Source organism: Staurois parvus, unplaced genomic scaffold (assembly GCF_062004578.1).
Source record: "Staurois parvus isolate SC_StPar_1 unplaced genomic scaffold, SC_StPar_1.0 ptg000586l, whole genome shotgun sequence".
Classification (NCBI taxonomy): Eukaryota; Metazoa; Chordata; class Amphibia; order Anura; family Ranidae; genus Staurois; species Staurois parvus.
Window position 1 is genome coordinate 2,203,246 of NW_028318382.1, and position 26,360 is coordinate 2,229,605.

The window sequence follows — 26,360 nt, forward strand, 5'->3', positions numbered from 1 at the left end:
CATTCTTCCTTCACAGCTAGAGACTGTGGTATTCATGGCACGTCTCCTCATAAGGAATCTGCACCTCAGTAAATGGCATAACTCAAGTCTTTATTCACAACTCTGAATGGAAGGGATGCGGTCGTAACACTTGTAAAGATGTACACAAAGTTCCTAGAAATCATCTAAAAATAAATACTAAAAAAAAAAAAAGACAAAATAAAGCAAATATACAGTTTAGACCTGCTCTGCAGGTAATATTGGAAACACTATTCCACAGTACTCCTCCTGAAGGGCGAGAAGTGATGCTCTGCAGAGGAGGAAGGTGCCTCTTCACAGTCCCATAGGGCACAGAGAGAAGGAAGGAACAGTCGGCAGAGATGGAAGTGGCACCATGTAGGCCAAGACAGCCAAGGTCCTGCAGCCTCATGTTGGCAATTCAAAAATCACACGACGAGAGTCTTCTGAGAAGGAGGGCTGGTTATGGTGCGTTTTTTCCTCTTCCTTCTGAGTAGATAAAGATAAAAATAAATCCATGGGTACTATTGCTACATAGTACAATTGAGCCATGTACAGAAACATATGAAGAATCAATTTATATACTGACTGGGCTATTCATTTTACTCAATAAAAAGGAGCAAAGAAATGAGCACAAAAATCAAATATTCCAGGGCTACAAATCAAAATGAATTTTACGAAGATCAGGCTTATACAAGAGGGTTTCTGATTAGTTGCTATGGCTTTGGTATGGTCTGCCCCCTTTCACCATTTACTTTTCATTTGCTTTAAGCTGATCATACACCAATACACTTTTCATCCAGCCTGTGGACTGAACAACTGAAATCTAACGGATTCCTCCATCCACGCTCAACAGCACAGATGGACAAATCTCCCATAGCAGGTATTCCACCATCTGTCAGAATACTCAAACAGGTGCTTGTTCAGCCAACCATTTTCCTCCTGGCTCCTTCGATTTTTCAATTGAAGGATGCTGGCCGGAGTAATACCAACAGGCCACCCACGGACCAAATTTTGTCTGCTTCATTAGGAACTGCCCACAATTTGCTCAATGTATGGCCAGCTTAATGCCCTACCCCTCCCCAATATATACTTAGCTTTACCGTCAGTTAAACATATCTATAAGACAATACTAAGGATGCAAGTTCTACTTGCCTGCCTGTTCAGTCAGTGACAAAAATATACTAAAACCAGAGACAGCAAGGCAATTTCAGGAAAAGGGTTAGCAATGGCAGACTCCATACTTCTATGTATAGATTTAAAACTGAACTCAGGGCAGCTATTGGATATAGGCATTTTGCGTTCTCTGGGCAAGGGCTAGATACTTGTTTAGTCTAAGGGAGTGTCAGGAATAGACAGAAATGGTTACTTTATTTATTACCCCTACAGGCTTCCTCACTGTAGGACAACTGGTCCAACTAATCACTGCTCTTCAACTGTTGAGTGGCTGCACCCTTGCTGATGGCATCATGTGTTGTATATGACCAGTGTTTCTGCATTGTACGTGGGGACATTGAGGGACCACCTACACTGCAGAACAGAGGAGAGCTCTGACTACTGGGAAAGCAAGGAATAAGCTAGGCATTTCGGTCTATCCCTTACCGCTCAATTCAAAATAGGGCAGCCTAAAAATACTAATGGATGACTGGAGTTCAGCTTAAAGTGGCTGTCACTTAAGAATAAATCAAAGTTTAGTGTCCCTGTTTAACTTAAAAAAAGAGCCTTCCATTGCTCTTAGCTGACTCTAAATTCCTTTTTGCGGTTGTGATCTGACTGTGTTAGTGTGTGGTTAGGTTTATTCTCCATGATCCCATTGTATGTAGGAAAATAGCCACCTTCTACTTCTTGTTCCCAAGATGGACCATGGACTGTGGGATTAGTAGTGTGCATGGAGAAGTACACATAACCACCAATGTGCACTGCTCATTCAACACCAACGGAAGTGCAGGGGAAAAAATGAAAGTTTTAACAAAGCCTTGTTATTGTTTAGTGTAAGACTGCTCGGTTCTAAATGTCCAAAGTGTTGCAGTACAGGATATTTTATCCCCTTGCTGCATCATGTAGTTTAAAAAGAGATTACTGAATATACAGCCTGGTTGCATTACAGTAATACATCTTGAAGGTTCAATTGAACGCTTAAGTCTCTTGATTGTTTTGTAGATGATAATAATAATAATAATAATAATATTGCATCTCTAGGTAGATAGGGACCTGGCTATAAGAGGCAGTCCCTTAATACTTACTTATTTGGTGGGGACACCATGCATTTCCATAAGATTGCATACAGGCAGAGCAGGAACATTATGAAGATACCGGCAGCTATCAGACCTGCAAAGACCATCAAGCGATCAAATTAGATAACAAAAATAAGAATACAGAATGCTAATCACAGAAAAACAAATTATTTTGCTCAATTAACAGAAATCCAAATTCAATCTGTATCTATTCAGAATTTACTCCGCTGAAGCCAGAACAGTACATAATGAAGTTGGATTGGTGCATATCGGTCACTGCACTGAATAGTCAGCACTCTGTAACAGACGTGACTTAAGCTGGTCATAGATGAATTGAAATTCAGCCAGTTCAGCAGAGACCAGCTGAATTTCGATCCATGTATAGTTGTTCCTGTTAAAAAAAAAAATTGTTACGCTCAAGTGTGAATGTAGAACAGTTTAGTTTGGGATAACAAGGTAGGGCTCTCCAGGACATTTCACCAGACCAAGCAAGTTCCAGCCTTTGAATAAAAACACAATAACTAATATATATTACATACACACCCCTCAGCATACATGAGTACACCCCTTTTTGAAAAGTAAGATTTTAATCAATATCTCAATGAACAAAAGAACAATTTCCAAAATTTTGACTGAGGTGATTGTAGCCATATTAGTGCACTTGCAGCAGAGTACTGTCTGTGATACTTTTATTTGCACAAACATACAATTTTTAGGGGGTATGTCTCCTTCAAGTTCCAAGCAGTACTACTTCAAAGTATTAGCAGAATGTTAAAAGAAAATCACTGAGGGTGAGAAAAAAACAAAAAACAAAAAGCCACACACAAATATATGTGCACAGCAAATGGATATAAAACTATGATTAGACTAGAGAGATAAGAGCAAAATCAAAAGATTGACAAAACTGAGTTTTATAGTAAATGTTTTAGCTCATTACATGAAAGTAAGCTTAATATTAAAAAAAAAAAAAAAAACTTTAGCTTACAAAAATGAATACACCCCACAACAAAAACTACTATTTCTAGTACTTTGGAGTATTTTGTATGACCTCCATGATTTGTAAGGACAGCACCAAGTCTTCTAGGCATGGGATGAACAAGTTGGCGCCATATTGCAACATCTATCTTTTCCATTCTTCAAGAACAGCCTGGATGCTGGATGGAGAGCGATGCTCAGCTTATCTCTACAGAATTCCCCATAGGTGCTGAATTGAGTTCCGTTCAAGAAACATACTTGGTCACTGAAACCACTTTCACCCTGCAGAAATGCAACAAGTGGCCTTAGATGTGTGCTTGGATCATTGTCATGTTGGAAAACTGCACAATGACCATAATTACATAGTCAGGCTGAAAAACAGACAGACAAAATTCCATCTAGTTCAACCAAGAAAAAAAAAAAAAAAAAAAAGTTATAATCCCATACCCACAGTTGATCTGGAGGAAGGGACTCAGGGCACGGAGTGATGGTAGCATCTTCTCTTACAATATAGAGCAGTACATCTGTGCATTTATAATACTATGAATGAAATGCAGCCCCCCCGATACCAGCAGCACTCATGCAGCCCCACAGAAGAACACTACCACCACCATGTTTCACTGTAGGCACCATGCATTTTTCTTTGTACTCCTCACCTTTGCGACGCCATACAGTTTGGCAGCGATCAGTTCCAAAGACATTTATTGAGGTCTCATCACAGATTAGAGTCCCAGTAGTCATCTTTTTCAGCATGGGCCCTGGCAAATTATAGGTGGGCATTTTTGTCCATGGGCTTTAGGAGAGGCTTCCTTTGTGGACGACACCCATGCATGCCATTCCTCTGCAGTGTACGCTGTATTGTGTCACGGCAAACAATCACCCCAGTTTGGCTTTCTACTTTAGCTAACTGCAGTGAACTTGAATGGTGATTTTGTTCAACCCTTCTCAGAAAACACCACTGTCGAGTTGTTAACGTCTGTGGATAGCCTGGACGTCTGTGAGATGGTTGCAGTTCCATGCTTGTATCACTTTTGCTATAGTATTCGGACTGATAAGTAAAGCTTTGCTGATCTTCTTGTAGCCTTCACCTTTCTTGTGTAAAGAAATTATCTTCTCTCTCAGGGTTTGTGATTCTCTTCATTGTGGTCCCATTGCTGAAAGCATGAAATGGGAAGGGTTGTGTTTGTTAAGTAATGCTCTTTTAAAATCAGCTGTCTGCTGGACACCTGCTTAACAAGAATTCGACTACAGACGAGTCGAATTATTCATTAATTAGGATTTTCTTTAAAATTTAGCTTTGCTCCTAAGACTTTCACTGGGGTGTATTCATTTTTGCAACATGGTCTTGAATGAATTTGTTAGGAAAAATACCGTGTGTGCAAAATTAACAAATCTTGTTTGAAATCAATGGCCCACATTGTTGGAAGTATTTTGTAGTATTGAAAAATGTTGATACTGAAAGGAAAGGTTTTCTGACAAATCTGTTAAGGTGTACTCATCTATGCTGATCATGAATCCATCAACTACCACCAAGTTCTTTACAACAATGTCAACCTCTCAAACTTTGCACTGTCCAGTATTAACTCACCTGGTACTAGCCCGCTTGTGGGTCCTGCAGGAATGCTGCCCCCATTTGTAATGTTAGGGGGAGATCTCCAATCTGTGGAAGCTGTATGCAAATCACCATATCTAAACTCTTCAGTACTGTTTACAGAACCCCCCTATGAAAAACAAGATGTGTGATAAAAGTTAACAGTCTTGACTAAAATAGAAGGTAAAGTTGGCCTATTAAAATTCTTACTTTACACCAATGAAAAACTACTCTTCTTTCCCAAGGATAACAAAAAAACCTTGCTCCTAAACTCCCTTGTGTGATCGGAGGTCTAGGCAAAGACCATGTGGACTCTGCAGGCACTATGATTGCTTCTGGTCATTCAAGATTGTCCCGTAGAAATGCGTGTTATGAGATAGTCAATAAGGTAAAAATTTTAATTTAAGAAGCAATTTTAGGAATGTGGAAACCATTTTAGAAATCTAACTTTTTTTCCTCCCATGGATGTTATTGCATGGATGAGCTGAAGAATGCATGGCTTTCTGCACTGCCCAGTATTCCGTTATCTACAGTTAAAGCAGAACTAAAAACTTTTACCGTAATAAACAACAACGAGCAGACAGGCTCTTTATTGCAGAAGAGACATAGGGATGTTACATACATGAAAGTGTGCTCCTTCAAATTTTACATCCTCTGCCTTCCCTGATACCCCGACAGCTGTGATCTATGGGGAGGTTCATATGAGTAGCATTTCCAGCAACGAAAATCACTATGAATGGAGGGGATAAATTAAAAGGTCCACCTCCTATTTATAGAATGCTTTTCATTGTGGAAATCAATAGTATGGCTTCTATGAATGGAGTACCAAGGCACCACCAGTAGATCACAGCTGCGGGGGTATCTGGGGGGGCAGATGACACTCACCTTCCAGGAGTACCAACTGGTGCAGATTTTAAACAACACACACACCACCAATCATCACTAAACTCCTGCTTTAATGTGCTCTCATAGGAGGTACATTGCAACATAATTTCGGCTAGACTAGTTGGCAGCTCTCGACTACTGAACTTTGCTCTCTCCATACTAAACTAGGTCAAACTATGAACAAGCTGATATATACTGCATATGCTTGCATCAGTTGTGCGCACTGTAGAAGTTCATGTTTTCGGTTTATATGATAACAGAACATACTGTTCATTAGCAGAAACCCTGAACTTTCCTCAGATGCTCAGCATCGCCTTATCTCTATATAACCTAGTTTCTGCAAAGCAAAGTGAAAAAAATGTCCATCAGACCTCATGCACACTGGGCGTTGAGCTCCTGTGCTTCAGAGACTGTTGTTAACGTGGGGGTAGAACACACAGGTGTACCATCCAGCCCTGCTAGAAAACAGCCTCCAAAAGTCTATGAAAAGCTGAAAATTTGGTGGTTGGTGTATGGAGTGGTAGCAATGTTAAAGCAGAGCTCCAGTCAAACCAAAAAATAAACATACATAAAATTGTAGCTGCTGACTTCTGAAACATAGCCACTCATTGTCCCATGATCCTGCGGTGTACTCCCTGCACCTGGTTTCACCTACTGCCCTCGCTCCCCAACTGACAACTTGCAGCAGTTTCGTGATGGAGGACTTTTTTTCCCCCTATCTTCCCCTGGCCGTTTTTAGACATCTATAGCAACACTGAGGTTCCAGTGAAGAGGGGCTTATTCCATATATTTTCATTTTTGTGGGTTGGACTTCCAAGTTCAATTTTTTTGAAGCACCGTACTTTTGTATATTATTTCACAGCCAGGTACCCACTTTGCGAGTAGCACTGCACCTTGTGAATGATCCCGTAGTCTTCCGAGACCGGTCACGTGTCCCCGAAGACTACTGTGTTGCATGGCTATTTGACAGCTTAGATATTATGTGAACTCATAGATTTTATGACCATACATTTTAGAAGCTAAGGCTTCCCCTACTGGTATGCAAATTAACCAGTTGGACTAGTTTATAAGCCACACAGGAAGCTCCTTACAGGAAATGATGTACAGGAAGTGGGGAGGGATTATGACTTGGAACAACCATGTGGTAAGAGACAAAGAAAGTTGTTTTTTGGACTTTGGGGAATAGGCAGAGACAAAGAAGGACACTTGTTCTGAAGGCAGACAAGGAAGCAGTTGGACTCTGAAGGAAGATCCTGGAACCCTTGAGAAGATTCTATTACTGTAAAGAACTAATTAACTTTTATTGTATGCCCATCACATAGTCAGCATGTGCATGTTTTAGGCACATTTTGCTATGATGTGTGTGTTCTGCAGTTGTATGGGCAGATTCTGTTTAGTAAAAGCATTAATATACTACAGAGGTCTAAAGCCCCGTACACATGATGAGAATATTGGACAATCGTCCATTTTTTTTTTTTGCCTGCTAGTCTCACATCGAAATTGAAAGGTTACTACAGATATGAAAATTCTCGTACGAAAGAAAAGCATTTTGAAACTGATGTCATGTATTTGTATTGTATTTTCAGACGACTACTGTACGGAATGAAAATCGTATGATCTGGTATCGTACGGGAAAAATGTTCACACTTATCCCTTCGGATATCGGCGCACGAATTGTCGTAATCGGTTCATGAAAGCGGTGTACCAACAATCCGATTATCGGATGATCGGTCCTTGTACGAAAATGTTCGTACAAATTTCTTATTGTGTGCACGGGGCATTAGTTTCCTTGGCTTTTAAATAAATTACATCAAGCTAAACCACTACGACAACGGAGGGGGACAGAGGCTAAATAGCCAGCATGCACAAGGCCTTTGAACTTGACAGCGTTCATGACATCTCGGTTTTCAGACTGCTCTGCATCACTCAAATGGAAAGTATGCGGGTGAGCACCGTCTGCCAGCTCCTTAGGCAGGTTCTGCTCCAGTGTGGTGCCTGAGGGAGATGTCAGTTGGTCACAGCACTGCATCTACTTGTCCCGCTCTTCCCAACTATGTAGCTTTTCAGGTTTTCCTGCTGTGTGTGCTTGTCTGAGGAGCACAGGAATTTCAGAGGAGGTGGGATATCAGATTCCCCAGCTTGTCCTAACCAGCACACCACATCCTTTAAACATAAAACACAGATGCAATATCACCCTTTAAAAAGGATGAGCTTGAAATAAAAGAAATTGCAAGGTCTGATTGATGGCTATGAAAAACCTGTTTTTGGTGCATAAAGCTTTCTGTATTTGAGAAACAGCAATGAGCAGGTTTGAAAATATCTTTGTTACAGGACTGTGTTTATTAATTATGGGGCCCACTGCATAAACATAAAACAATGGATTCCTCCATCCATGCTATACACAGTAGATGGACAAATCTTCCACTTTGGCTATTGTACTTTGACAGCCATTCCTGCTGGCTCTCAAAATACCCAAACAGTTGACAACAATTTCAGTGCTTGGACAACGCTCCTTCGAAGGATGTCAGGTTGGAGGTGGCTGACAGGAGCAGCCACTGTGCAAATTTCTGGCTGGTTCATCAGGAAATGCCAAAATTCATACAGTATTGCCAGCTTTAGGCTCCATGCACACTAGAAATTTCCTAAACTCCTAGAAGCGGTTATTAGCATTTTATTCTGTTCCAAGAAGCTAATTCTATGTGTTCATGCATACTACTTTAGGCTATTAGTGTTTTCTGAGCTTCAGCGTCTAGGAGCAGAAATAAAAAAAAATTAACAATTTTTCAGCAGAAAAAAAAAATAAAATAAAATACCCCCAACACAGTTCTCACAAATGCTGCTAAGATGCTCCCAACAGCTTTTTTTCCTACATGTACTGTAAAAACATTTAGTATCACTTAGGAGCGTTTTTTTTTTTTTATTAACAAATGCTATTACCAGCATTTCTTTATCCAGGGTTTAGTGTAAAAATTAAAAAGAAAGAAAAAAAAAAAAAAAAGCTAGTGTGCATGGGGCCTTAGGCTTAAGCTCAGGCTCCATGCACACTAACTGAAAGAGGATTAAAAAAAAAAAAACCCCTCACTTCCACAGGAGTTGTGCTTTGCCTATAGAAGCAGCTCAGTGTTATCCTGTGTGTCCTCGTACATTAGAACAATTAGAGGCATATTTTAAAATATACATTTAGAAGCAGGAAAAAAACAGAACCCTTCTTGTTTGATTGGAGCTTTCTGGCAGATAAACTCGCCAAGAAAAAAAAAAAAAAACCCACCACACTATGAGCTTTTTTTTTCTGCCAAGAGAACTTTTTTCTGTTTTTTCTTTTTAAGCCCAGTGTGCATGGAGCCTTACAAGAAACACAGCATTCAGTAGATAATATTAAATAGACACTAAACTCACATTTTCTATAAAATAAAAGCAGTATATTTAAAAATGAAGTAGAATGTACCTTCCATACCTCCTACCTCACTCTGTTTCATCTCTCAAACGTGGGCTTTCTGCTGTTATAGGGTGGCTGAGTTCGTTCTCCATGCTCTCCTTATGTGAGCTTAGCCACCCTTTCCTGGTTGCCCCAAAGATGGGACTACACATTTACCTACAGACACATTCAGCTCTATGGGAATTGTAGTACACATTACATGATTCAGTTTGTTTTTTGGATGAAAATCAAATTTTTGTAGGATTCAGATGTATTGAATTTCCCAATGGACATAGTAAGGAATCTGAATGACTGAACCCCCCGCCCCCCAAAAATACACACCAGAGTGAGGGTCTTCTCCCCCTTCCCAAATCCATACCAGGCCATATATATATATATATATATATATATATGAGTATATATGAATTTTAAAGGGGAACACCATACCAATTTTCTTCCCTCCAAAAAATCCATACCAGACCCTTATCTGCACAGCTTGGCATGGCCAAGAAAGGAATCACTCGCCTCCCCCCATCCCCTCCTGAAGGCGGTCAGCAGCTGGCGTTCATTGTGATTGATGTTGGATCTACTTTGGGGGCTTTTTTTTTTTTTTTTTTTTTTTTTTAACGTGACACTAGGATGAAATATAGGGAATACTATGCACCCCATACTCATTCACATAGGAGGGAAACCGGGTTCTTGGGGCCCCTTGATCTGGTATGGTTCAGGAAGGGGGGGGCGGTGTGCTCCCCCTCCCCCTCATTTCCTGGCCTTCTGGTCTGCATGCTCAGATAACGTATAGATTTTTTTTGGGGAGTACCCCATGCCATTTCTTTTTTGTTTACATTCTGCTGACAATAGGGATCCCACCGACAGCACATGAGTCATGGCTGTTAAGGATGTGGTGACCAACTGCTCCTTAACCAGCATTATTCTGAATGAAACAAATGCAGACGATATAAAATGAAATGGTTCCATTAACCACATCCCCTCCTCCCTATAGCAAATATACTGCTACAGGGCGGCAGAGGTGTGCAAAATCACGTATATATGATTTTGCATTTCCGGGGAGGGGGCATGAGGGTGTCCTACCCGTGCTGCCATTCGCGGCTGCAGCTGTCAATCACCAGCATAGCCATCCAGAGCAATGTGTTTACAGTGAAGCACCAATACACCGCCCCCCCCCCCCCCAGTAAAACACTCCCACAGTTAACCCTTTGATCGGCCCTCATGTTAACCCCTTCCTGCCCAGTGCCATTAGTACAGTGTTCGTGCTTTTTTTTTTCTTTTTAGAATTGATCACTGTATTGGTGTCACTGGGGATGCCAGGGACACCAAGTCAGTTCCCCACAGTGTCAGAATGCCCAACGCACTCACTGATCGCTACCATTATTAGTTTTAAAAAAACAAACCACAGTATCTATACCACCATTTGTAAACGCTATAACTTGCACGTAAAACAATTAATTTACACGTATTTGGAACTTTTTTATTTTTTTTTTTAGCAAAGACAGGTAGTAGAATACATTTTGGCCTAAATTTGATTTTTTTAAATTTTTTACTGGCCATGTTTACTAGCAAAAATATTGTTTTTTTTAATAACACAAAAAATAAAAACTGCACAGGCGATCAAATACCACCAAAAGAAAGCTCAATTCATGGGGAAAAAAAAAAAAAAAAAAAAAGAAGTAAATTTTGTTTGGGTGCAGCGTTGTACGACTGCACAATTGTCAGCTAAAGTAGCTCAGCACTGCAATACAAGAAATGTCCTGGTCAGGAAAAAGGGGGGGGGGTTAATCCTCAGGAGGGCAAGTGGTTAATAAATGTATCTGAACATGTAATCTTCACTTAACGAATACATCCAAAAACAAAAGCCTTTTTCGGTATGCAACTGTCTAGTACAGAGAGAGAAGCATGTGACCAGAAACGATGGCACTGCACGCTCTACAGTAGAAGTGAGGTGCATTGGTGGAGGACAGGGAGCATGCACGGGACAAAACAGAAGCCCGAATACAAAAAAAAATATATATATATATTTATATTAACAACAACAATATGAAACACACACACACCTTCAATTTTGTTATTAGAGCAATCATTCTAAAATCTATTTAAGTTTCACCATAAACACTGCCAGGGATGTTCTAGCATCCACCGAGAGCTGTGGCCCTCATACAGCAAAGGGATCCTGTTGTTCACCCATCCTTTGCTCTCCCCTCAAAAGTAGACTGACTCCAAGGGTGAATACACCATAAAAACCAAGCCTATCTCTACATCCAAGAGGAACAGGTTTTTGCGCATAGCAGCCTGTTCACATCAAAGACAGGATATGGCTGTACGCTGCCTGTTCATTTACATATGTACAGGTACAGACGGTCACTTCCGGGGACTGTAGGGCTCTCTGCCCATGTGAATGAGTCCTCCTAACTCTGAACTTTAAAAATGGAAACCATTAACATCTGCAAGTAAGAACACGGCTACTCATTACAAATTCCTTCAAATTTGACCTGACTAAGTTAGTATACAACAATGGTGCAAAGTGCAATGATGTGCGGTAATCCGAAAAATCCAGATATCAGATGCCTAGCTCAGCCTTTCTCAAGTTGAACCCTCGTGTACTGCCACAGCAGCTTGTTATAATATTTATTGGGGTTTGCAATATTGCCATCTTTTTTTTTTTTTTAGTTCTAGTTTTAGTGCTTTGTTGGATCTATTTGATAAGTAGAAACCATATCTATTGACCTTGCCAAAAATCCAGTGGTATCTTATGCATTCTGCAATGTTATCTCCAAATTTTCTCTTCCTGCCCAGGTTACCTCTGAACTGCAGAACACCTCCTCCTATGTTTTGGCAAAAAAAGGAGAGAGGATGTGTTCTGTAGTACTGGTATTATCCTGTTTAAGGGTGACAGCACTGCTTAGATACAGGGCAATAAGTGAACACTGTCACCCTAGGACAGAGGTGTGTTCACTTGGTGATCTTGCTAGTTACAAACAAACAAACAAACAAACAAAAAAAAAAAAAACACAAGAAGAAAAGAGAAAACAAACAAAAAAACCTCTGATCCCGATTCCTTACTCCAGCGTTCCTCAACCTGTTTCAGTCACAAAACCATTTTAAGAGTATGCAAAACCTCAAGGCACCTCAGTGTAAAATTAAGTTAATTCAATGGGAAATCTGAGCCAGGGACAAGGCAAACAACCTTCAGAAGCCCCACTTCACATCACAGGTGACCCCCCCCCATCATAGAGTCACCCCAGAGCACTACTTTTTGGCTCCAGCAGTACAGTAGAGGGTGGTAGATTGACTTCTGTCTTTTTCATGAATACTGGTGGTGGCCCTGCATACCACCTACCTGTATCTGCATCATACATTTCTATGGTATGGGCAGTTGGCATGTTATGCCATAGTAACAAATGATGCTGTGTGTTCTGCCCTAGAGAGTCATTGATGATGGTGCCAGCAGCAAGCCACCCCACACCATGGCAACTCAGGACGCTGATCCCATGCCAGAAGTACCCAAATCAGAACCTTGGCTGGGATAAACAGCCTTACTGTATTCAAAATTAAAAAGTTTGGGCTTTTAATATTCTCTCATTGCTCCATTGTTTTTTTTTTGCCATTTCCCCATTGTTGCCAGTAGTGCAAATTACCAGAACAGCAGTAGCTCAGCACCACAGGGTATCACACAGGCATAGAGGACATTACCATGGAGGAGTCTGCAGGAGAGGTGGTGACTGGCAGCTTGAGAAAGGTGTGCAGATACTGTGGAGTCATTCCGGAGACCGGTACGCAGTAAAGCATTCAGCGGTGTCCGTACGCTTTCTCTACTTGTATAGGAACCTTTCCCCAAGGCCATCTCTCATCTGACAAGCATGGATCTGATCCCTACCATTGCCATTTGCAAATATGTGCCAAACCCAGCAGGGCACTGCTTTTTATTAGCACTGCCCTCAACAAGGTGGCCGTAGAAGGTCACAGGAGTTGCAGCGTCCAATTGGATAGCTGCCTTTCCTGTGACACCCGAGAACATTATCTCCCTAGGCCTCCCACTTAATCCCTGAGCGGCAAGGCGCCACCTGCTGGTTGGAGAAGAACTACACCTGCCAACATGCTCCCTTAAAGTGTTCCTAAACCCAGGACCCTGCATTCACTATATCTGGTCTCCCACAGTACACACAACATGGAAATGCAATTATTTTAGTAAAAATAAACTACTAAATACCTTTTCTCATTAGCAGTTAAAGCAGAAGGAAAAACTCCTCCTGCAAGCTTTAACCAGTGCTCTGCTGAAGTCACAAGACTGCACTAAGAGGATGCAGGACCCCTGTATGGACAGTGCTGATCCCATGCACTCTCCCAAGAAAAAAAAAAAAAAAAAAAAAAACCACCACACACAACCCTCTCTAGCAACACACATTAAACTGAGCATGTGGCTATGGGTTCAGTCTGTCAAGAGATGAGACGTGGACAATTGAACAAGAGGAAGCGCAGAGAAGAAAGGATCAAATGGCCTTTTTACACAATGCAGAGTATTAACCCCTTAGGTTCCAAAGTGAGTATAACTTACTGTTGTGGATTTAGTAACACTAAGCCCCGGTTCACATCAATTTGACTTGTCATGCGACTTTGCACCTCAAAGTCGCATGACAAGTCACATCCTATGTAATTAAATGGCCCTATTCGAATAGATGTGACTCAGGTTGCAGAAGCTCTCCCCCCCCCCCCCCCCCCAAAAAAAAAAAAAAAAAAAACAGAGGAAAAAGGGGAGAAGGAGGAAAAAGGGGAGAAGGAGGAAAAAGGGGAGAAGGAGGAAAAAGGGGAGAAGGAGGAAAAAGGGGAGAAGGAGGAAAAGGAAAAGGGGAGAAGGAAGGTTCCTGCACTATTTGTGGGCAACTTGCATTGAGGTGTATGATTGAAGTGCCAGCCCTTCAGCAGAGTTGAACTTTAGGGTTTCGTTGATGTGAATCGGGGCTTATGCAACTTTACCCAATATATTTACCCAATATATTGCAAATGTTACAACTGGAATTTTGTTTCGGGGGAGCCAAATCTGTTATCAGTAAATTAATTTGTTACAGGTATTTATATAGCACTGACAATATATGCAGTGCTTTTTACATCAGTCCCTGCCCTCAACGTCCCCATCTCACATCCATACATACAAGGGCCAGTTTAGACAGGAGTTCATTATCATAGCCACCTCAAAAATAAAATTCTTGGTGCCTTGCATTTTTAGACCTGTTCTTGGGGTTATTTGGGGCGCCGATTCAGAAAATTGCATTGCCTAGACTGCATTGGCTCTAGTTTCTTAGATACCGTGGAAATTAACAATTTTTCGGCAGTTTTTTTTTTTTTTTTTTAAAGATCTTGCTGATCAGCTTGTTCTTCTGTTACCTAGTTTGTGTTTTTGCGTACAAGTTAGCAGATATAGTAAGCCTCTGAGGTTGCCCAGTGAGAGGGGCAAAATGCATCAGACATGGACGTAGTTATATGAAGCTTGTGGAATACTAGCGATCTGCTATTGTACACTTGGAGATTCATGCCTATTGTATCTGGAAACATGTGAGTGCAATACTAGGGTGTCTGCTTTTACTAATAAACTGAATGATGCCATTTTGGATGCCTCTCTCCATTCCTTACATGCATATATCTAAATCGGCTCTACATTTGAATTACTGAGAATGACAAGCAACATTTAATCAGGACTACAAGCTCCAGCATGACTTCCTTTGCCCCACCAAAAGCGTGACAGGCTTTCACCATAAGAGTCCATTAAAGTTGGTGAGTGAGCACTTCTCACCTTCTGGATGTGAAAGGGATTTTTGTTCACATTTAGAACTTTATTTCACAATTTATTGTTATGTGTTCATTATTTACACATGCTTTTCATGTCATTTAACATACATTGAGGCAGCAGTCCTGCTATTTTGTGTATTATGTTGATAAGGTTGTACCTTTTATAGGAGCAAAAGCCCAGTTTTTGTTGAATATGGAGCCTGGGTTCACATGCATGCGGTGCGGTATATTGCATGTGATTTGCACAGGAACCGCACCAAATTCGTCTACAAATCATATGCGATTTGTGCAATACATTTTGTATGGCTCTAGTTGCACCGCACCAAAAACGTACAGGACCCTTTTTTGGGTCCGCACTAGAATCGGATCGCATGGGTATTCACACCTATGTGATCCAATTCTGCACATTGCAATGCGTTTTTTGTGGACCACTTTCGGGGTGTTAACATGCACATCCGCAGCGGTTCACATGAACAGGGTGCAATTGTGATGCGAAAATGCTGCCAATTCCGCACCGCATCAGTGTGAACCAGGGCTTAGTGAGTACTATTGATTGGTGTGTCCTAAGAGCAGGTGATTATTATCTATCAGATATAGTAAGAGTGTTTACGTACTTCCAACTGTCATTTTACATTCGATTCTAAAGTGTAGGTTATAAACTGCATTATAGTTGATTGTATAGGTGGTTTGTGCCACTCATGGTTTTAATTTTGCAGATCAAGCACCGTTGAGGTTATGGCTACATTTTTTATGTTTTCCTTTCATGCTACATGGAGATTAAATAAAACGCTACATTAAAATATTGTGATTTGCTCATGAACACCGGCACTATTGTTGAGTTTAGACACTCAGAAGGCATTTGATAGATTGGGATGGCTCTATATGTTTGAACTATCGCGGCATGTAGGAATACAAGGGCCTTTTTTTAAAGCAATTACGGCACCATATTCACAGCCCACCGCACATGTTAAGCTTCCCTATGCCACATCGGACACTTTCCCCATGCTTAATGGAACTAGACAGGGATGCCCTCTGTACCCACTCTTATTTGTGCTGTGTCTTGAACCATTGGCAGTGGCGATTAGAGCACACCCTGACATAGCGGGAGTGACTAAAGGGAAAGGAATATAAACGCTCACGTTTTACAGATGACGTTCTATTGACCATTACTAAACTACACCTGTCCTTACCTGCTATGCATAAACTTTTAAAAGCTTTTGGTGATCTCTCTGGCTATAAAATAAACACTTCAAAGACAGAAGCTATGCCCCATAATATCCCATCCCAAGACCTTTTACAGCTTCAAAAAAAATTACTCATACCACTGGTGTTTGTCATCTATTAAATATCTTGGCACTCATAACTCCAATTTATGCACATTTGTTGAGGCCAACTATCCCCCACTGTTTTGGGAAAGCTACACTCTCCTGAATCAATGGGATGCCTATCAGATATCTTTCTTGAGCAGGGTAAATGTGTTAAAGATGTCTATTTTGCCAAAGTTACTGTCCCTGTAAGAAACTCTCCCAGTGGCAATACCGCAAGCCCAACTGCCAACTTTACAACAAGAGTTTCTTAGATTTATTTGGCATGGAAGAAAGCCTCGATTAGCAAGAATGTTTTTTCTGACTTCTAAAAATAAAAAAGAGGCCTAGGGGCACCAGATATTATCAAATACTATTTAGCCACTCATTTGAGACAAACGCCATCATGGTTCACCCAAGAACCTCAGAACAGATGGTCAGAGATTGAATTAGGATATACAGTTGTGTTCAAAATAATAGCAGTCAGACATCACTAACCTGATCAGTCACTGTTTTTGGTAGAAATGAGATTTGTACATGGCAAATAATTTACTAACAGGTGTAGTAGAGTAATAGAAATCCAACAGACCCAACAGTCATGACATGCATGCTGCTGATTCTGTGTAATTGAATCACTTTAATGAAAGGGGCATGTTCAAAATAATAGCAGTGTGGAGTTCTATTAGTGAGGTCATTCATTCTTTGAAAAACCAGGTGGCAATTATTGCCCTTATTTAAGGAAGGAAGGAAGGCAGCAAATGTTGTACATGCTGGTTACAGTGCATTTCTCTCTGAAATTCTGAGGAAAAATGGGTCATTCTAGACATTGTTCAGAAGAAAAGCATACCTTGATTAAAAAGTTGATTGGAGAGGGGAAAACATATAAAGAAGTGCAGAAAATGATCGCAAATGCTTTAAAATGGCAACCAAAATCTGAAAGACAGCGAAAAACTACCATTCGAATGGATAGAAGAATAGCCAAAATGGCAAGGACTCAGCCAACAATCAGCTCCAGGAAGATCAAAGAAGGTCTAAAGTTACCTGTGAGTACTGTTACAATTAGAAGATGCCTATGTGAAGCCAAGCTATCTGCAAGAAGCCCCCGCAAAGTCCCACTGTTGAAAAAAAAAAAAAAACACATGTGCTGAAGAGGTTACAATTTGCCAAAGAGCACATTGACTGGCCTAAAGAGAAATGGCGCAACATTTTGTGGACTGATGAAAGATTGTTCTATTGGGTCTAGTGGCCGGATACAGTTTGTCAGACGACCCCCAAACACTGAATTCCAGCCACAGTACACTGTGAAGACAGTGAAGCATGGTTACGCAAGCATCATGATATGGGGATGTTTCTCATACTACGGTGTTGGGCCTATTTATCGCATACCAGGGATCATGGATCGTTTGAATACATCAGAATACTTGAAGAGGTCATGCTGCCTTATGCTAAAGAGGAAATGCCCTTGAAATGGGTGTTCCAACAAGACAACGACCCCAAACACACCAGTAAACGTGCAACATCTTGGTTCCAGACCAACAAGATTGACGTTATGGAGTGGCCAGCCCAATCCCTGGATCTTAATCCAATAGAAAACTTGTGGGGTGACATCAAAAAATGCAGTTTCTGAGGCAAAACCAAGAAATGGAGAAGAACTGTGGAATGTAGTCCAATCATCCTGGGCTGGAATACCTGTTCACAGGTGCCAGACGTTGGTTGACTCCATGCAACACAGATGTACAGCAGTTCTCAGAAACAGTGCTTATACAACGAAATATTCATTAAGTGATTCAAAGGAAAGCAAAATCTTCAAACATTTTTCAGTTTATATAGTGAATGTTTGAGTTTGTAAAGAAGAATACAAACACTGCTATTTTTTGAACAGTCTAATAGTCACTTTTTTTTTTTTTTTTTTTTTTTAGAGGAAAAACACAAATTTGATATATTTTTCTTCATGTTTTGATTTGGAATAGAATGTGTAGTGTTCCCAATGTATTTGTGTGTATGGAAATAAAAGCTATTAGAAGGATTTTGAGCTTTATTTACTTTTTTCAAAACACACTATTATTTTGAACACAACTGTATTTATCCGATCCATGTTCATTGCTACACCCTTCATTATCACTACCCCTATTCCCTCCCCCTCTTATGCTTGAATCTATCAAATTCACCCTTAAAATATGGTCGGCCTGTGTGAAATCCCAGCAATTATTGTCCATATGCTCTCCACTGTGGCATGTTTTATATAATCCGGAGCTCCCAGATAGTCTATTTTACCCACAGATGAGAGCTTGGGCAATTAGTGTGATATCTCAAGTCCATCATCTGATTAATCCAGTTTCACGCAGAATTCGGTCGTTTGAGGAACTTAGGGCGTGGAAATCCACATTACCTGCAACAGCCAGATATACCCATTTGCAGTTCCGTCATTATTTCCATACTTTGAATTCTTCTCTGCCTCTAGCCCACCCCACAGATTTTGAGAGGATAGCGGCTAAAGGTCCCTCCCAACAACATCTTATTACCTCTTTATATAAACTACTCCTCAACAACAGTTCTCTTGTTGATAATCCGCACCGTTATATGAAGAGATGGGAAGACGAGCTTCAATGCCCAATCTCTCTGAAATGTTGGCAGATGACTTGGGAATCTCTTACTAAAACCTCCCGTTGTGTATAAAGAAAAATGTATATAAAATATTGATGTATTGGTACAAAACCCCTGAAGTGCTTCAAGCGATTAACCTGAGGCTGTCTGACAGGTGTTGGAGGTGCATGGGAGGAGTAGGCACCTTGGCTCACATTTTTTGGTTCTGTCCACAGATTGCGGGTTATTGGACTATGGTTAAAATGGCCTTGGAGCAGGTATTCAATGTTACCCTTCCCCTAAACCCTCTACATTATCTTTTGGGGCTACCCTTTAAGGGTATTTCTAAGCAATCTAAGGAGGTTGGGAATATATATTCTGACAGCTGCTAGAAGAGTAATACCACGACTCTGGAAATCAGTTGATGCCCCCACACTAAATCATCTTTTAAGAGCGATCTCTGAAATCAGAGAAATGGAATATCTTACAGCAGTAGTGGGTGACTACTCAGGGCATTTTTGATCTATTTGGGAACCATGGGATCATTCTCCCTTTGGTAGAAGTTCTTCCACTCCCCCCCCTTATATAGCTCAGATATCTCTACTTACTAAGCCTCTGACAACTACTGTAACCTAACAGTGTGCAGGCTTATGTCATCTTGTGTTTGTATTGTACAGTTTACCTTTTTTTTTTTTTTACTGCCATGTTCACACCTAAAGTGTTGTTTTACCTTTGTTCTGAAAAAAAATGGGCTTTGGCCTTTATTAAGAAAAAAAAAAAAAAAAAAAAAAAAAAAAAAAAAAAGCCTATAGAGGAAAAATAGTTGCCATTTTTGGAATCGGCAAGTCAGATATACCCAGGAACAGGTTTAACATTCAAGAGCCAAAATGTGCATTATCCTGTGAATTATCACATTTATGTTGAATTACATTTGCACACATTTGCTCAGAAATGTGTGCTTTAATAACTCGGCCATTTAGGTTTACTACTTTTAAAAATTGGCTATAAGAGAACTTGCTGCAACAAACCTCCACAAGCACCAGACAGTGAGAGCGACTTATGGAATCCGTCAGATAAACATCACTTTCCAAGAAAGTAGAACATGTTAAAGTGTATTTCCACTTTTGAAGCCAAATTTTAAAAACGCCCACTATGTTTGTTATGTGTTACCATTCACGAAGCATACCTAAAATAAAAATGTTTTTTTAAATCCTACCTTTCCGGTTGTTTCTTTTCAGCAGGTCGCAGGACTCTATTGACAGCTGTTTTGTTCAGAAAAACATTCTGAACAATACACCATAGTGACAGATTTGTTTAAATGGTTAACATACAATGTACCACCCAAGCCTCAATCTTTAACCCTGTGTTCACATTTTCCCTTTGTTCTAACTTGCTGTCCTTGATGAAATAGCAGACGTGGTAATGCACGTGGTCAGACTAGCACCAGTTGCACATCTCCTGATGTACACAGGACAATGTCTTTTGGCACACAGATGTATGAAGGTCAGTGCTCCCTGTGACTGTATGCAGCCTTGGGATACTATCTGCTGGCATGTTACAAAACTAGTCTCGAAACTTTTTGATACAACCTAGTATACTTTAAATCTGAACTCAGATGGAAATCAAGGTGCGCTTTGCTGAGACAGCCCAATTGAGTAAACAGTAGTAAAAAGTTAGGAAAAGTAAAAAAAAAAACAAAAAAAAAAAAAAACAAACAAACAAACACACACAACAACAAACACCAACCCCTCCCCAAGCACCATTTTTGCAGCTTGTTAAAGCATCCCGGTGTGCTTCAGCAAATGCATGTTTGCCTTAACGTATTTAGGTGCCATTGAAAAAAACATCACAATACCATAGCTGCCCTAGGCAACACAAAAATCATCCACCTTCCACCTAGACCCCCACCGAGAGAACCTGACACCGACCAAAACCCTGCCCCCCTGAAAAATGCCACCCTAGGCAAATGCCTTGTTTGCCTCGCAATAAATAAGCCCCTGATTGCACCTATGCATTTTAGGCAAGTGCAAAAGGTTATTATTGTAAATGCATCTGGTCTAGCCTGTGCAATGCCTTGATATTTAATATAGGTACTTATATAGCGCCATAAATTTATGCAGCGCTTTATATGTGTGTAATAAATATATATTTATTACATTCACACATGCACTTTCCAGTTTTTGATGCATCAATCCCCTTTATGGGCCTACGGAGGATAAAGGTCATAAAAATGCATGATTGCCAATCATGAAAATAACGCATGAAAACGCATACAGAAAGGTGTGAATCCTGCCTCAATAGAGTCAAGAACAGGTAGCAAGAAATTCACCATTTTGGATACAAATACTCAGATGACAGTTAAAAATGGGAGATAGAGTAGAAAATTATTTTCAAGCTTGCTGGAAAATTTCTCTGCAAACCAATATCTGGCAAATTTTATCAGGAAAAAGATTACAGTACAAGTCTGAATGTTATGTGGTGTTCTGGTCTTTGGCGCAACTACAATCATTTCATCAGCTCATACCAGGTTCAGTCCAGAGGCACTCCTGTAATGCCAGAAATCCAGTGACTTTGTAACTTTCTCTGCACTAAAGCGATATCAAATAATGCTTTCCGCGTTCCTGGCCATCTTTAGTGAACTACAAAACACCTTCCACCTTTGTTATGGAGAGGCATTTGAAATCCTAATTAGCACAGCAGCCTATGGCAACAGCTCTGCTCCTCCACAGATATTGTGCAATGAGTGTTGTCACCCTAGGACAGGAAGTGACACAGGCAGGATCTCTAGGTGAAAATACAGTGCGAAAAAAACAAAAAAAGGGAAATGAAAAAGGAAAAACTAATACCGCCACTTCAAAGAACTGGTAAGCTGTGGCTTTTGTCTTTTTTTGGTAGTAGCATTAAAGTAGAACTCCAGGCTAAAATTAATCTAGTCATGTGGTCTAGTCATGTGATCAGCTCTTCTCTCTCAGCTAGTAGCTGCTTCAGGGATGAGGAGCTACAGCAGACAACGGATGTCCCATAGTAAGCCTATGGGTGATGTCCCCGCTTAGGCATTCAAGCCATTGTCAGCACTTCTTTTTCCCCTGTAGCCGCAGCTCTCTGACACACGGGAGATCACATGACTGGACTGGCCTGAGAATAGGCATGTTTATGCTCCTTCCTTCTACAGGGTAGTTCATATGGTAGCTTTTAACCAATTCCAAAAGATGGCTACAGTGAGGTCGGCTAGTTCTGGGAGGGCGTCCATGGATGTCCTCCCATACACAACGCCCCTAGGGTGCGCATTGTGCACGATCTGTGATCGTTGTGTCCTTCTGACACAGCTGATCACGTGTTCAAGGGCCAATCAGAGCCGCTTTTTAGTCTAGGTTCACACCTATGCAGGTTGTGTTTGATGAGTTTCTGCATTGCGTTTTTGCACTTGCATTTTTTTTTTTAATTTTTCTTGTTACTAGGCAGATTTTAAATGCAAAACGCAGCAAAAAATAAAAAACCCCAGTGTTGATTAAATACCACCAAAAGAACGCTCTGGATTCAGTTTATGGTTGTCAGATCATTTATCCTAGGTTCACATTGTGCGGCGAGAGACACCACATGTGATTCAGACAGGCATCGCACCGTATTCCTACTCAAATCACATGTAATTCTTTGCAGTGCAATATGAGCCTATTCATTTTGTATGGGCTCAAATCACACAGCACCCTCACAGAAATGGTGCAGACATTTTTTTGCCGCACTGGAATCAGATCCTATGGGTGTGACCACCCATGCGATAAAATTCAGGAAAACTGTGTTTTGTAACCTGTTTTGGGGTGTTGTTTAACATTGACACCCCCAGCAGATAACATGAATGTGGTGCAATTTCAATGCGGTGCAGGAAATGCACAGGATTCGCTGCGTTTCCCACACTGCATATATGTGAACAGAGGCTTAAAGCGGAGTTCCACTCTTGCTGTCAAAAAATAAAAGTCAGCAGCCACAAAAACTGTAGCTGCGGACTTTAGAAAAAACAAAAAAAAAAAAAAAAACAAAAAAAAAAAAACACATACACTCATCTGTCCCTCACTGTGTCCACTGCAGCCCGATTTACCGGCTGTCTTCTCTCCCTCTTCAGTGTGGGCACCCGGCTGTGAAAGCTTGTGGCTTCACAGCCAGGTGCCCACTGCGCATGCACGAGTAGCGCTGAGCTTCATGAAGACTTCTGGGACCTGTCACATTTCCCAAAAGACTACGGGGAGGGAGGGGGGAGGACACCTTCCAATTCTGATCTCCTAGGCGATTGGAGTGGAAGCAGGTACCTGTCAAATTTGAGTACCCGCTTCCCCCCGCCCCCCAAAGGTGCCAATCCTTAATGGGGAGCAGGGGACCAGTCTTTAAAGTGGAACTTCCCCTTTTGGGTGGAGCTCCGCTTTAAGCGGAATACAGATCTGGCCAAAAAAAAAAAAAATGGTCAAATCGACAGGAACCAGCCAACTTTCAGTCCATGCGCACAGCTCCTCATCCAGCAGAAGCTGGTCTCACATTGTCAGGAAACAATAGCTCAGCAGGGAGATTCGAAGTTAGTGTGGTGATTTGTACGTTTTTTTTCCCCCATCAGCTTGCTGGGTTGAAAGAAAATTTCCTGTGTGTACCCTGCATTCAGACTTTGAATGTTGCCATCCAATTTAAGAAATATACATGCTGCTATTCCATTTCATTGGCACTCACAGGAACACACTAGCGTAAGGATCCATAAATAAATTAAAAAAAAAAAAAAAATTGCATTTGGTTAAAATAAAAAGCTTTATACTTGCGCTACAGTTTTGTCAATTGAGCCGAAAGAAGCCCATACATGTGAAGAGGGAAATGACGTGAAACTGGCATCGTTGGTTTGAATCTCAACCACATCACTAAGTGTCTGGAGTTTGCATGTTCTCCCTGTGCCTGCATGGGTTTCCTCCGACACTCCAAACACATGCTGGTAGGTTAAATGGCTCCTGTCTAAATTGCCCCTAGTATATGTATGAATGGGAGTTAGAGACCTTAGATTATAATCGCCTTGAGGGTTAGGGACTGATGTGAATGTACAATATAATTTATATATTACACATGCACACACTATATGTGTGTGCATGAGTAATACATTGTCAGTGCTATTTAAATACTAATAATAAAAATAATAATAAAAGTTCCTCCAGCCACGTTATACAGCATGGATGGATGAATCTGCAGTGCCAGCTATTGCACCTGTGGCTGTCAGAAAACCCAAACAGTGACTGCAGCTGATAGGAGGCGGATGCTGTTGGTCTGACAAAATCCTGCCAGCCTCACCCAAGTCAATTGAAGTGCAATAGACTTATCAAGCTGGGCGGTGCAGACAGGGCCATCCATGGCAAAAAAAAAATTTCAGTCAATTCAGTAGGAATCGTCAGAAATTCAATCAATGTATGGCCATCGAAAAGTGATATTAAAGCATAATTATTTTTATTCCAATGTAAAAATAAATAAATGTAATATGTGCCTGCCCTGCAATGATATTGCACAGATTGATCCCTTTCCTCCTCTTTCAGTCCCCTGGTGGCGCGGTCTACTCCCCCTTCCTCTGGGTGCCCCCATCATGCATATCAAATGAGATCCCTCAACAATGCAGCTTAACACGAATCATTGCAACCAGCTTTTCTGAGCAAGTTTGGTGGGAAGCAACCCTACAACATGGATTTCCAATTGTTTGCTATAGGTTAGTGCCCTTTGTACAGAATCGCAGCATTCTTCCATGGTCTGTTGACTAGAGAAGGGGTTTCAATGTATTGAAAAGTATTGTTCTACATTTACACAACCAAAGAGCAGAGGTCAGGTAGGGTTGCCATATATATTAATGAAACAGGTTCTGTGGCTGATTAAGGTGGTAATTAAACTCGCTTGATGCCTTATCTGCAATAAATTAGCTGCAGAACCGGTGTCATTAATGTGTTTGGTTGTAAAGGGAGGAGATGGTAACCCTAGGTCAGGGGCGGCCTCCAGCAAGAATCAGAATCTTGCGACTGGCAGTAGCTGTCAGATTTGTATTCTGTATAGATCAATGGCCGGTTCTACTCCTGTTCACATCTCCGATCATCAGAGAGGTTACATGTGAATGGAGCCTCTGGCCAACCCTGGCCACAGAGTGTTAGAGTTTTCTGCAGCATTCTAAAAAAAATAAACTATCTGCAGCTTGTCAGTTTGTATGCGGCCATTGCAAAGTGTTGCTGCCTCTGGCCACAACAAACTATCCAGACATGCAACCCTTTGAATGTAACCAAAGTATCAGGTTTGATAAATCGACAAGATGCAGAATGCTTGCATGATGATTACTGCAAATTTATACAACTACAGAATGAGATGGTTCCCCCCGGAGAAGATTACAAAACTTCTAACTCAGCAACCAGCCTTCACTAGAGTGTCAAACAAAGCAGAGTACACAGATCTCGGTCTGAATAATTAACCCTAGCGCAGACCTTGAACCCAGAGCCTGACATTCATGTGCAGATCATCTCTCCTGTGCTGCAGAGCATTGACACCACACAGCCCAGGGCAGCTGAGTCTGCAGGATGAGATGCTCAGTCAGCAGCTGATGGATCAGTCTGGACTCCATGGGGAGTGATGGATGGGGGCATCATGCCAGTCTCCTCACCTGGTATCCAGAGGGCTTCCCGGGACCCCCAGACATGGCAGGACCCCACTGTCTGGTCAGCGCCTTGATACTGATGCCATGCTCCTAGATGATCACAAGACACCGGTTCTTATAATTGGGGGGCCATAGATGCCCCCCCACCCCTGTCTGTCTAGCTGTTGCAGCCAAAAACGTTATTCTGCTACAATCTGACAGCTGGAGATCATCTGAGCAAAGTTTCTCTGTGTCATTGGATTTCACTCCCCCCTTCCTTTAAATGTGTCATTCTCCCCCTCCCCTGGGATTTCCCACACACCCTCTGCCAGTGCTGGAAACACCCTCCAACCAGACTTATTACCTCCTACTAGGGAGGGACCCGGCTCATCACATGGATTCCTATACTGCTTTGTTTTCAGGTGTCTGATTGTAAACACATTATTAATCCCTACTGCCCTGATTATTAAAAGTGAGTCACTCAGTGTGTGGAGTTACATGGTGATAGTCCCAGGACTGACAGCATGAGACCGCACAGCCACATAACTGCACACAGCCAGGAATTGGTCGTGTATGGCCAAGACATTGTAAGCGTGTACTCTGTATAGAGCAAGGAGGCCGAATACACAGGATGGGTAAATCTGTCCCCCCCCCCCCCAACAGTTCTGAAAAATATATCCTCCAATTATGCTACATTCACATGGCCGTAACACAGCTGTAAAATTTTTTACTGATTGTTAAGCATGAAACAAAGGTGTCTGCTTATGGTCAGTAAATAGGTCCGTTTTTTTTAAAGGGTGTAAACGTTGTCCTGTTCTTTTTATCAATGGTATATTTTTAAAAACGTCTTCAGATGCAGATTTTTGAATTTTGTGTTACAGATTTGAACGCAGCACACGTTAACCACTTGCTCTCTAGAGGATTTACTCCCCTTCCTGACCAGGCCATATTT

At 41.2% G+C, this 26,360-nt stretch overlaps 1 protein-coding gene across 1 annotated transcript; it reads right to left on the reverse strand.

Annotated features, from left to right (window-relative positions):
* Nucleotides 1-69: 69 nt before the first annotated feature.
* On the reverse strand, nucleotides 70-25,658 carry LOC149450021 (uncharacterized). Its single transcript, XM_089692448.1, has 4 exons — nucleotides 25,436-25,658; nucleotides 4,795-4,927; nucleotides 2,241-2,325; nucleotides 70-486 (listed from the first exon to the last, which is right to left on the reverse strand). The coding sequence occupies exons 1-4, from the start codon at nucleotides 25,469-25,471 to the stop codon at nucleotides 426-428; spliced, it is 315 nt and encodes a 104-aa protein (XP_089548574.1). The 5' UTR covers nucleotides 25,472-25,658; the 3' UTR covers nucleotides 70-425.
* Nucleotides 25,659-26,360: the final 702 nt, after the last annotated feature.